Source organism: Lytechinus pictus, chromosome 15, assembly GCF_037042905.1.
Source record: "Lytechinus pictus isolate F3 Inbred chromosome 15, Lp3.0, whole genome shotgun sequence".
Taxonomy (NCBI): domain Eukaryota; kingdom Metazoa; phylum Echinodermata; class Echinoidea; order Temnopleuroida; family Toxopneustidae; genus Lytechinus; species Lytechinus pictus.
In genome coordinates this window covers 5,049,047-5,062,546 of record NC_087259.1, presented here as the reverse complement: position 1 = coordinate 5,062,546, position 13,500 = coordinate 5,049,047, and the positions used below count along the sequence as shown (strand labels likewise).

At 36.7% G+C, this 13,500-nt stretch overlaps 1 protein-coding gene across 4 annotated transcripts in view; it reads left to right on the top strand.

Moving 5' to 3' along the window:
- LOC129278264 (monocarboxylate transporter 14-like) overlaps positions 1 to 13,500 on the top strand; it is a 25,948-nt gene extending 12,448 nt beyond the window's left edge. For all 4 annotated transcript variants that reach the window (XM_064110379.1, XM_064110381.1, XM_064110380.1 and 1 more), the window contains 5 exons: positions 2,129 to 2,425; positions 3,091 to 3,626; positions 8,613 to 8,838; positions 9,171 to 9,314; positions 10,135 to 13,500. In XM_064110379.1, the coding sequence (XP_063966449.1) occupies positions 2,129 to 2,425; positions 3,091 to 3,626; positions 8,613 to 8,838; positions 9,171 to 9,314; positions 10,135 to 10,340 (1,409 nt within the window). In that variant the 3' untranslated portion in view covers positions 10,341 to 13,500. The remainder of the gene's footprint in view (positions 1 to 2,128; positions 2,426 to 3,090; positions 3,627 to 8,612; positions 8,839 to 9,170; positions 9,315 to 10,134) is intronic.

The window sequence follows — 13,500 nt, the reverse complement described above, 5'->3', positions numbered from 1 at the left end:
TTACCAGTTGAATAGTTTTGCACTACAGTATTGAACTTTGCATCACACATATGCTTGACGTCAGGGCGTCAGGGATCCCTTGTAAAGCAGGCTCTGGCTTGAACGGGACTACCCTGCTTTTTAAAAGAGAAAATATAAATAGATGAATAAATAAGCAAACACAATAATGAATGAATGAATAAATAAATAAATATATATATATATATATATATATATAAATATATAAATAAATAAGTAAATAAATGATAATAAACAATGAGCTTTATCGAGTTCCTCGTTGATCAGAATTTTTAGAATCATACTATGAGAGAGGTTATTCTGAAAACACGCGTTTGTACGTTAAAAAAGGTCGATTATTTTTCTTCCATCCTTACAAGCAGATTTTATTTATGTTTATATCGATTTCTACACCTTCAGAGATCCTATTTGTTGTATTTGTTGTATTGTTCATTGTATTACCCGCTTACTTGGCGTGAGTCTGTCAGTCATGCCTGTATACAGTATATTAATTTATATCATCTATCTCATTATGTCTCAACAAAATGATAGCAGTCGATATAACCAACCGCGGTGGGGGGGGGGGGAGCACTCGGATTTATAAAGGGTAAGGGTGTGCGCCCCCAAAATAAAAAAAAAACATACCCTTAAGAAAAGAAGTTGCTATCAATGAGGGGCTCAAGAACTATATGGATGTCCCTCGGCAAATGGTGGTGGTTGGGAACTGGAATTTTGGTTACACTTCGTAATTCCGAAGGTTCTTTATTCCGAAGGTTCGTAATTCCGAAACACGTAAATTGCATATACCTCGATGTTCGTTAATCCGAAAACGTAAAAGGGTTCGTTAATCCGAACATTTGTGGTGTTATTCCGAAGGTTCGATAATCCGAAAACGAAATAAGGTTCGATGTTCCGAAGGTTCGTTAATCCGAAAACAAAATAAGGTTCGTTGTTCCGAAGGTTCGTTAATCCGAAAACGAAATAAGGTTCCTTGTTCCGAAGGTTCGTAAGTCCGAAAACGAAATAAGGTTCGTTAATCATTTAGTTTTCGGACTAACGAACCTTCGGAATTACGAACCTCATTTCTTTTTCGGATTAACGAACCTTTGGAATTACGAACCTCACTTCGTTTTCGGACTAACGAACCTTCGGAATTACGAACCTCATTTCGTTTTCGGACTAACGATCCTTCGGAATTACGAACCTTCGGAAATACGAACCTTCGGAAATACGAACCTTCGGAATATCCGAACCTTCGGAATAACGAAGCTTCGGAATTACGAATGTATGCGGGAATTTTAACATGGGGGTCTTCGAGAAAAGATGTTCTCTGCATCACGCCCCCCTCGATATTTTTCGTAAATTGGTCATTTCATGTTTTATTTTGTTGATTTCACTTTTTTCCTCTTCCCCTCTGTTGGCCACTATCATTATTTCAATTATGCAATTGACTATTAGTGAATAATTTCATTCGAGGGGTCCACGATTTACAAGCACAACTTCACAGTGGACCTTTCCATTTCCAACATGTTATTTTAAATATTTCATAATCCATCTGAATTTCTAATGTATAATTACGACATATGAAGTTGTGTTACATGTTTCTTTACTATGCTTTAATTTAAAAGTGTTAAAACAATGGCAATTTCAAATGTTCATGGAGGAATAAATCTTAGTTTGTTCAAGGAGGAGAAAATTAAAATATTTCATATTTCAATGTAATGAAAAACAAAGGAAATAGTGAATGGGTGAAGTCATCAATCCCAGGCCTGTCAATCCCCTCGTTTGCGTACCGAGTGTGCGTGTTACTGTTTTATGAAATTCAGCGATTTTTTTTTCTTCAAATGTCATTACTTCCTTATTTTACATCAATGTTCAGTGTTATGCATGCTATAGATTTGTTCCCCTTTTATTCAAATCAACTTTTTGTTAGGGTGGACTTGTCGAAATATATTTTGTCAACGGATTCAAGCCGGTGAGACCACATTGATGGCTCATAAATGCGAGAAAATCTAATTTATTGAATACTCATATATGCGGTCAAAGTGATAAAAAATTGCATTGTTTTATTTTCATTTTCACTTCCAATAAAGTCTTTATTTTTATTGCTTTCTTCTTCTTTTTCTGCCAGGTTACCTCGGGACGGTCGCCTACGGGTGCACCTGGATCTTCTGCATCTTCGCTACACCTGTCGTCAATCGCATCGGGTGCCGACCCGCCCTCATCCTGGGCGTGGTCGTCTGTTCCCTCTCGACCCTCATCAGTTCCTTCATGCCCGGTGTGTTACCCCTCTTTGGCTCTTACAGTTTTCTCTTCGGTGTGGGCAACAGCTTCATCTGCTCGGGTGCCTTCCTCTCAATCCTCGCCTACTTCCCCGTCAAGCACACCACATTGGCATTCGGGATTTCAACGGCTGGGGTTAACACAGGTAAATGGAGTATCAAAGTCAGTGCACTTTAAAAAAATTGGGTAAAAGTGATCCATGAGAGTAAAGCGTCCAATCAACATTTGGCATTTCTTTTGGGCATCCGGTGTGATGAAAATTTTGCCCATTCTAAAGTAGTTGCTGCTTATTTTTTAACCTTACTGGACGATATCCTTCCCGCATGGGGTAAAATACTGTCCTGAATTGGTTGGACGCATAATAACCCTCGTGCTGGTTAAAATTTTACCCAATATTTTACAGTGTGGCGTACCCAGCGGGGAGGGGGGGGGGTGGGGTGGATAAGGGGGATGCTGAGTACAATCATCCTTCCAGTTTTCGAGGTAGGAAATAACATCGAGATTTTCTTGTACATGATATAAATTATGAACTTGTTATCGTCTTCAACTTGTGCTTGTCAAAGTGCTTACTTTCCAGATGAATATAGCTTAACAAGACTATCATGACTATGCGCTGTTAAAAGCAGAAGAGGCTTTAAGGAAACATCCTTTGCTGTATCATCTTGCTTGAAAGACTCGAGGGAGATGCTAAGAGTCAGTTCCATATTCCGATATCATCAGGAGTGAATGCCTTTTGATATCGAGTTTTTATCACTCACTGTAGGCCTACTTGTTATTGATATTTATTTCTATTCATTATATCCTACGTAGGTATACTTGTGTACAATCCGATCATGTACGCCATGATCTCGCGGTGGGGGTGGAGGAACGCCTTGCGCATCTCGTGCGCCACCTTCCTCAGTATCGCTCTCCCCTGCACCATGGTGTTCGTCGAACCACCACCGTCACACGACGAGGACGACGATGACGACGAGAAACGATCACAGCTGTTTAACGCGACTGAAATCTCAGCTAAGGAGAAAATGCTGGAGGACGAATCTAGGAGTCAACCGTGCATAGTGGAGAACGGTTGCATCAGCGATGATTCGAATGCTCTTGTTGCTATAGCAACGGATGGCAAAGCCTCTGGTTGTTCCGATGTGAAGTACAGTGGAGCAGAAAGTGGCGGGAATGAAAAATTGGTGGCGATTGGGTCAGGAGGTGGAGTTGAAGGAGAGAAGGAAGACAGCAGGAAACTGTCCAAGTGTGGTGGTTGGTTCCAACTGTTGGGTTACCCGGACGTCTGGCTACTTGGGATAGGGGTGCTCTGTGGGAACGTATGCGTGTCTTTTCTTTACTTTAGTACGGTGAGTCCAGGTTTTGTGTTTTTTGTTGTTGTTTTGTCTTCGTCCTTTGGGCACGCAAACATTTTCGAGTCACGGTCTAAAATTGCATTCACCATTCGCATTCAGCATGCCTTTGCTAGAATGTTCGCCAAACGTGCACCTTGAATAGAGAGCATCGTAGATTTCTCACAGGAACCCACACAAACTTGAATTAAAAGCAAAATAAATGTAAGCTCTCCCGATTCAATAATGGCATTCAACAGGTACGCTTTGTTTAATGAAGGTTTGATCGATTCAAAATAATATATGCTTTGCCCTTTGGACTGAAGGCCTTTTTCTAAAAGAGAATATTTCAGATGATTGTCAAACTCTATCATTATTATAGTCAGAATGTATTTATTATTAGCATATTTTTTCGAAAGATGTTTTCCTTCGTCCTGCACCCCTCTGCACCCCCATTCCCTTTTTCCCTTGTCACTTTCCTGCTTGGTCCTTTCTCTTATATTATGGTATTTAAATGACCTCACATTTGGATGAAATTGACACTATTCATAGTCGAAATTATGCAAAAAATTGCAAATATTATACTTCACAGGAATTTATATCAGCCTTTGAATTAAACGACAATAACGATGGCAATGTTGATGTTAATAATAACTTCAGTTTACTACATTTCAATTCCAGAAGTATCTGCAAAAACTTTGACTCTGTCGAAACTTTTTTAACTTCTCTAAACAATTATTCTTTTTCAGTCATTGGTATTTCGGAAACCTGGTTGAAGTCAAATTCTCCAAGTATCTATAATTTACCAAGTTATCACATGATACACATTGATAGGAGGAAAAGAAGAGGAGGAGGGGTGGCAATGTATATTAATTCAAATATCAAATATAAACTTAGAACAGATATTCATTTTGAAGATATAGAAAGTTTATTCATTGAAATAGATAATAAAGTTGGAAAAAATGTAGTCATAGGAACATTATACAGACCCCCAGGTAGCAATATTAACAACTTTCTTGAAAACTTAGATAGTGAATTGGATAAAATTTCACGAGAAAATAAACATATTTACATAATGGGCGATTTCAATATTGACTTGTCAAATCATATACAAAGCACGTCACATTTAATCGGAAATCATGATGCCAGTGAGAATATCATAAATACATTTTTGAATACACTATTTTCATATGACTTTTATCCATGTATAAATATACCTACTAGGATAACTCCAATGTCAGCGACAATAATTGATAACATATTTTCCAATTCTTTTAATGATAATAATCATAGTGGTGTTTTTACTTATGATATTACGGATCACTTACCAATATTTTTTATTTCTCCACTTCTGAAGCTTAATGATAATAAAAAGCCGAATAAAAGAAAATATAGAAAAGAAAATTTGAATACTATTTCGGCCTTAATTGAAGACTTAGAAAGAGAAGACTGGCATGAAATTATGGTTCAGCATGATGTTAATAGAGCTTACAAATACTTTATTGACAAACTAACCCATTATTATAATAAAAATATACCACTTGTTCAAAGAAAACAACGCAAAAATGATAAAAGAAACCCATGGATCACTCGAGGAATTATACGTTCAATTAAAAAACGCAATAAACTTTATAAATCGTATATTTCTAAACCGTCTGAACAAAGTCTTAAGAAGTATAAAAAATATCGCAATACTCTTAACAGTGTAATCCGCTCATCCAAAAAAGATTATTATTGTAAGGAATTAAAAGATGCAGAAGGAAATTTAAATGCCACGTGGAAAGTTATAAACAAATTGATTAACAAAAGCAAACCACATAGCAACAGGGACAGTCTTAAGATAGACAATGAAGAAATATCTCAACCGGCTGAAATCACACAATCATTCAACCGTTTCTTTACAAACATCGGTCCCAATTTAGCTTCCAAGATAGTTAGTGACAATACGAATTTTAAAGAATATCTTTCCCAGCCAAATCAAAATACAATGTTTTTTACTCCCACAGACCGACATGAAATAATTAAAATAGTACAAGCTTTAACATCAAAGAAGTCAACAGGCTATGATGGTATTAGTACAAAACTGTTAAAGCAAATTGTAACATGTATTGTTTCTCCATTGGAACATATTTTTAACTTATCACTCTCAACTGGATGCTTTCCTGAGCTATTGAAAATAGCCAAAGTAGTCCCGATTTATAAAAAAGATGATCCTACTCAAGTTACAAATTATCGGCCTATTTCTCTTTTACCATGCATATCAAAAATATTAGAAAGAATTGTTTACAAAAGATTGGATTCCTTTTTGTCATTTAATAAGATTATTACACCAGCCCAGTTTGGATTTAGAAAAAATTCTCTACCGATTTCGCAATAACCAAATTGCTGGACAAAGTTGTAAACTCACTTTCAGAAAAAAATCACACAATTGCTTTATTTATGATCCTAAGTAAAGCTTTCGATACCATTGACCATGGTATTTTACTTCATAAGTTGTATAATTACGGGATAAGGGGCATTGCTTGGTCATGGATTAAGAGTTATCTTTCCAATAGGCAACAATACGTTTTTATCAATGATGTTAAGTCTCCTTTATCGTTTATCAATTGCGGCATCCCGGTGGGTTCTATTCTGGGACCTTTGTTATTTTTAATATACATTAATGATATAGTAAATTCATCTTCCATTCTTTCTTTCATCTTATTCGCCGATGATACTAATATTTTGTTATCTCACAAGAACTTACCAGAATTAATAAATATAATGAATTTAGAATTAAATAAAGTTTCATCATGGTTTAAATGTAATAAGTTATCTCTTAACATAAGTAAAACTCATATTATGCATTTTCAATCATCTCATAGAAATGAAAATTTTATACAAGATATAAAAATTGATAATGTGCCTTTAGATAAAAAAGAATACGTAAAATTTCTTGGTATAACAATAGACAATCATTTATCATGGACTCCGCACATAAGCAACGTGTCTTCCTCTGTAGCTAAAGGAATTGGAATACTATGTAGACTAAAACAAATCTTACCAGAGAAATCTCTTGTTATGATATATAATACATTGATTTTACCATATATTCACTACTGTAACCTCATTTGGGGGAATAGCTGCAAAACAAGGCTTAATCATATACTTTTATTGCAAAAGAAAGCGGTTAGAATGTGTTCCAAATCTGCATATCTTTCACATACAGACCCTCTTTTTTATCGTCTGAAAATATTTAAGATAAATGATATTAATACTTTACAAGTAGCACTTTTTATGTATAGATATAATTACGACATGCTTCCTCCGGTATTCACGGATTTATTTTCATATAATAACAATTTACACTCATATCCAACAAGAACATGCAATAATATTCACTTAAACAATCCCAGGACACTATTTGCACATAAAACACTAAGACATCATGGACCTGATATTTGGAATGCATTGCCAGATTCACTCAAGCTGACAAGATCATTTTATTCCTTTAAACGAACTATAAAAGAAATGCAATTAAACCAATACCTAACAAATTAAAAAAGAAAATCATTACAATTGTTATCATTATTTTAATTAGACATTGACTTTTATCTAGAACATGTATAAATTAAAATCAAACAACAAAACGTGTTATTTTCTAAAATTCCATGCTAAGGACCAAGCATCTCCCCCCCCCCCCCCCCAGTCCCTCATGCACCTGCACGTTTAAATGACAATAGATATTAATTATTTTGGCTATATTCCAGGGTTGTTACGTTTTCAAGCTTTGCTTTTGTGACGACCCTTGCAACCATCCTATTTTTATTGTGAAACAGAAAATACCACTTAATGATTTTCATTTATGTAAGATATATTTGATGATTTATATACAAAACTATTGTTCATTATCTTGATGTCAAGTTTCAGATATGTATTTTCTTGTCCAGAATTTTGTTATGAAAAATGTTGCAAAAACCAATAAATGAAATGAAATGAAATTATATCACACATATTTGCAAGTTTTATACGTTAAACATCGAGTGCAGAAGACGGATAAACGAATTCAGCCGAACTCAAAAAGACAATAAGCAACTCTTCCGAGCACCTGGATGATTTTTGGCGGATTGTGGGGGTCCAACATGAAAGTTTATATTCCCGATCTGTATAAACCTGTTGCTTTGGTTTATAGATATTACGATGATGACGAAAATGACGTTGATTGTGATGATAGCAGTAATGATGATAATTTAATTGATGACAGTGATGATGGTGATAAAAATGTTGCTGATGGTGATGATGATGATGATGATGAGGATGATGATTGTGATGATGATGTTGGTAATGATGATGATGACGATTATGATGGTGATAATGACGATGGTGGTGACTGGCGATGATGTTGGTGTTGAGGGTGATGATTATTAGAATGAGGATGATGTGATGCCAATAATGTTGATGGTGATGGTATTGATGGTGATGATGATGATGAGGAGGAGGAGGAGAAGGAGGAAGTAAATGATGTATGAATTGTGGTGGTAGTGGTGGTGAAGATTGTTATGATAATGGTAGTGGTGATGATAATTATGATCCATATAAACTTGGGCATTCCTCACCACATTGCATATTCACATTGCTTTAGTGGTAATTTCGAATATTGGATTTTTACTTGATGATGATTATGCCAATACTGATGATTTTTTTTTTATATTGTCTCCAATATCTGGGCCCCGTCTTACAAAGAGTTACGATTGATCCAATCAGTCGAAATTCTATGGAAGTCCATCAGTGTCATAATTTATGTAGGAAATTTGCAAAATGTCCTTTGTAAACAAAGGAGAACACACCAAATTGTCAAGAAATCATTGGATTTATGGATTTATATTCATGTCTAGAATTTTTTTTGAACAAACATGCATTTTATATGTTGACTTTGCTGGCTTTCCATAGTTGCGATTGATCGGATCAATCGCAACTCTTTGTAAGATGGGCCCCTGATCTTTAACATAACAATGTGATTTACAGGTCAATTTCATCGTGTTGGCGGGTTTCTCCAAGTGGAAGGCGAGCCTGATGATGGCCACCATGGGCCTGACCGAGATCTTCGGCAAGATCTTCATCGGCATCGTCGTCGATCGACTACCGATTCCGAAGTTATTCTACATGATGGCTGCCAACTGCATAGGTGCCGGCGTGCTGTATGCCAGTTTCTTTGCGAAAACGGAAGCTGTCATGTTCGCCATTGTTGCCGGTAAGTTAGTATTTAAAGCAGAAATGTGAACCAGTTGCATCGTAACACCCATAGAGTGTAACTACCCTTACCCATAGTGCAACATTATTTTGAGGGAGACAACCCAAAATGTGACGTCAGTTTTTTTCACACTCAATAGCCTACAGAGTTATACGGCCTAGATTTGTTTATCATGCACTTTGCTTTTCTATCCCCCCATGTGGAAAACATGCAAGAATTTAGGGGGAGAGAAGAAAAAAAAACACACACCTTGCTATCGCACCGTTACCATCCATCTCTCACCCCCGCCATTTTTTGTATCTGTTTTTTTTTTTTTTTTTTTTTTTTTACAGTTGAAGGTTGTTTTATCATGGCGCCGCTCGATTCCCTCGCTCACTCGGTCGCTTACCAGCTCTACGAAGCTTCTTACAGCTCTCTCCTCTGGTCTTACGCCATGCTCGCATGCGGAATTGGAGGGATTTTGGCGGCCATGTTTGGTAAGGCGACATTTTGAAAATCAGATTCAAAAGAAATAGAGTAAAAGATGTTTATGTATTATTTCATATGACAGGTGAGAAAACCTAATCATTATTGCACAATCGTAGACACAATAAAAAAAAAAACACTGAGCATGCTTGGAACAACATTTGTCATAAACTTCGGTTATATAATAATGATAAACATCCGGTACATAGGCCTAATACCAGTGCCCCGTCTATGCAAAGAGCTATAATTGATCCAATTAATCGTAACTCTATGGAAATCCATCAGTGTCATAATTTTTCTACAAGAAATTTGCACAATGTCCTTTGTAAACTGAAAGAAGCACACTGAATTTTCAAGTAAAAATGAATGCATGAATATACATCAAAGAACAAACATGCAAAATAGATGTTGACGTTGCTGGCCGTTCTTAGTTGTGATTGATCGGATCAATTGCAACTCTTTGTAAGACGGTTATATAATAATGATAAACATCCGGTATATAGGCCTGATACCAGGAGAACAAATTGAAAGAATAAGGCATTTTTGACATCCCACCGATTTATATTCACTAGTTCAGAAAAAGAAAATATTCACGAACATTCACCAATAGAATAATATGCCTAGATAATTATTGAGAAATACGAATACTTTATTATTGAAAGATAGGGATGACAGTTCTTTTTAATGTGAGATTCTATGTCAAGGAGAAGAGATATACTTTCCCTGAAACTATAATTAGTTTCTACTCGTAATGTAATATACTAATCGACGAACTCACCCCCCCCCCCTTCCTTTAATCCGATCACCCTTTTCTATCGTTTTCACACGCAGGTGAAAGTGTGGACAAAACGGGTTCATACAACACTGCCATCTACATCATTATCGGCGTCTTTTTCACAGCTGCACTGTTCCTCGTTTTGGTCCCCGTTTACCAGAGGACTTTTAGTAAGGACCGGTTCATCGTCTTCAAAAACGCCAGGCAATTTCGGCGGAAGAAACCCGACGAAATTAAATACCAAGCTCAGGATACGCTGTGAATATTACTATATACATCAGCCAAGACCGACAGATGACAAGGTCACCGTGACGCAGAACGCTTTCGAGAGCATAGAGAATGTATTGTCAAACGACCTTCATGACAAAGAGCAACCAAGAAGTCTTTGTCGAAAATTTATGAATCAAAACAGCAGTTTCGGTCTGGACTCTGGACACACGACATATATATTTGCATTTTTTTTCTTCAGCCTCGAAACTTCGGACGAAAATGCTGTTCCGGTCCATCAATTTTCGACAAAGACCACCCCAAAAAGTTCATTGTCATGTGGCTGGCAGTTTCAAAAAGTCTGCTGCGTTCTTGAATTCGTTCTGCGTCCCGATGCGAAAAGTCTCTACTTTTCAGGAAGGAACACTATAGTTTTGAATCCGTTTGGAACTTGGTCAATGGTGACCGAGATTTGACAGAACTAATACGGCCACGCTCTGTGCAGAACTGAATTGATCTCGCACGATCTTTACGCCTCGTTCCTGCTGTAGCGCGATTGGCCGTTCGTAACTGATCGCGAAAAGTTTTTTAACCATTCGAAATCTTTCTACGATTAACAAGATTACCACGACTGATCTGATACGATATGATAAGATTACTACGATTATCACACGATTAAGTACGCCGTTTGAATTGTGGCGCAAAATCGTGTTAGTAGGAACTATTACGATTCGCTTTCACGATTATTGATGATTCGTGGCACAACATTTTGGAGTAATCGTCAAGATCTTATAAGTACATAACTATGCGGAGCGTTGTGGCCCAGTGGATTAGTCTTCTGACTTTGAAACAGAGGGTCATGGGTTCGAATCCCAGCCATGGCGTAATTTTCTTCAGCAAGAAATTCATCCACATTGTGCTGCACTCAACCCAGGTGAGGTGAATGGGTACCTGGCAGGAATTTATTCCTTGAAATGCGTGTGCGCTGTAATCTTAGTAATTACGGCTGCCAAGCTACAGCTGGGGTAATAATATCCAAGTCCTTTGGAAGCGCATAGAGACATTATTCATAATGTGATATGCGCTATACAAGAACTGTATATTATTATTATTATGAACCCATTGGATTTTGGATGATGAAATATAAAGCTGTCATGATCAAAAGAATAAATGTTAATCACGATCACTGCATCAGACTTGAAAAGCGCGATATGTCGCAGTCCGACTGAAAATGCGCAACACGTCGCCCCTAATGGTAGCCTGAAAACGTGGTAAACGGGACGCAACCTTTGAAACGCCAAGGGCTTGAAGATCGATCTTCGGAGGATTGATCTGCGATCTTGCGCGATCTTCAGACGACGAGTCTTGTATCTTTGGTGAGAAATGCCACCCAATTCTGAGGCAAGATGAGACTAGTTATAAAAGGCGGCCTCAAACGGGGTAGTTCAAGGATCAGCTATTCATATACGACTAACCAGTCGTAGGTCTATATGCCTATTGCATTCGTCATGTTCGTGGTCAGATCACGGGACAATTTGGACAGCATTTTGGCAGTTGAATAAGGAGACCATGATACCCATAAAAGATTGCTTTATCTAATAATCAAGACCATTACATTCAAGACAATGTGTAATTAATTATGGCGATGAAAGTATACATTGCAAAGTTAATCCACGCCAGAGGAAATGAGGAAGCATTTAAGTCCCATTTTTGGAAAACATAGGCGATGGGAAAGGAAAGATATCATCTTAGCACTCAGATTGTTTCCGGGATTGTTTAAACTAACCCGATAAACCCATCTGCTGTTGGTGTAAAAACAGAGCGTCAGTCGTCTTTACATGAAATTTCAATGTAAGCAAAAGTTGGTCGGCCTGTTTGTAATAAAGTGCCGTGGCCGAGTGGCCTAAGGCGCCCGACTGCACACGAAAGTCCGGGGTTCGACTCCCGGCACCGCCTTTGATGTAGGCTGTATTATATACATTGCCTTTTTATCTTGCATCAAAGAAATGAAAATGCCTTATATGCATTATTGATGCCAACGTGCACACGTGATTTTTTTTAAATATCAATCTCTTATAGGTTGATTAAAAAGATCCTAAGATCTGAATTAATGAAATGCAATGCTGCATGCACAACGTTTTATATTTTAGTATGATTGTGAGAGAAATATATATTTTGTTCTTCCATTTTTTATTGGTACTAATATTTTGTAAGATGATGTATAGTACAGGGTAAGCTATTGTAAAATACTGAAATAAGTGAATTTCTAGATTTATGATATAGACTTAAAGTAAATGTTTATTTGTCTTTCGCCCACGACTTAAAATTTGGCTTTCTATTAATCAAAGTTATTGGAAATTAAATTTTATATTAATGTATCTTTTTATTGTTCTGATATGCATGTATTTCAATGAATCAATATATATGATTGATTTCAAGAAATAGGCATCATGGCCGTACGCAGAATTTTTTGCGGGGGGGGGGCAGGACGCGGAAACTTTCTTTGAAAAAAATCAAAAGCGAGGGAGTGAAGCGACTGAGCTTGTCATTCGGATGCTTTTGCATTTTGTAAAGTGAAATTGAAGGATTTTATGCATACTTTTGGTGAATTTTGTGAACATTTTCAGTAAAATGCGTACGGCCATGATAGGCATGGAGATCAGGAATAGAAATGTAAAAGATTTGATACAGTGACGACGATTTGAATGTCATTTGTGTGTTATAACGTTAGCAATTATGATCCAGATGTCGGAAAGAGGTTGAAATCGAACGTTCGAATATTCTGATCTGTGCGTGTTCATGAGCTCACCAAAGCTGGCTCAGAACTGACTGAAAACTATTTGCAGAATCTGTATTATATATATGATTTTGCAATCCTTTTACACTTAAATAGTTTCCCATGCAACAGACTCTATTCTGTATCGAGATGCTTTGCAATAATTTTATCTTTCTATCAAGAGAAAATCAAGATAACATTTGTTTAAAAAATATGAGAATTGGGTTTATTGGTATCGCTATTATAACTCTAATGGAATCTTATTTTATGGGGGAGGGGTATAAATAGAACTTACAAGGTGGTCCATGAAATTATCTCGTTATAACGAGCTTGTGGTAAGTTGATGTTCTTTATAGCGGGGTTCATCTTGATTTGAAATTTATTGTATCACATTGAAATACTATATTGGTGCGAACCAAAAAAGCAATATTTTATTTAA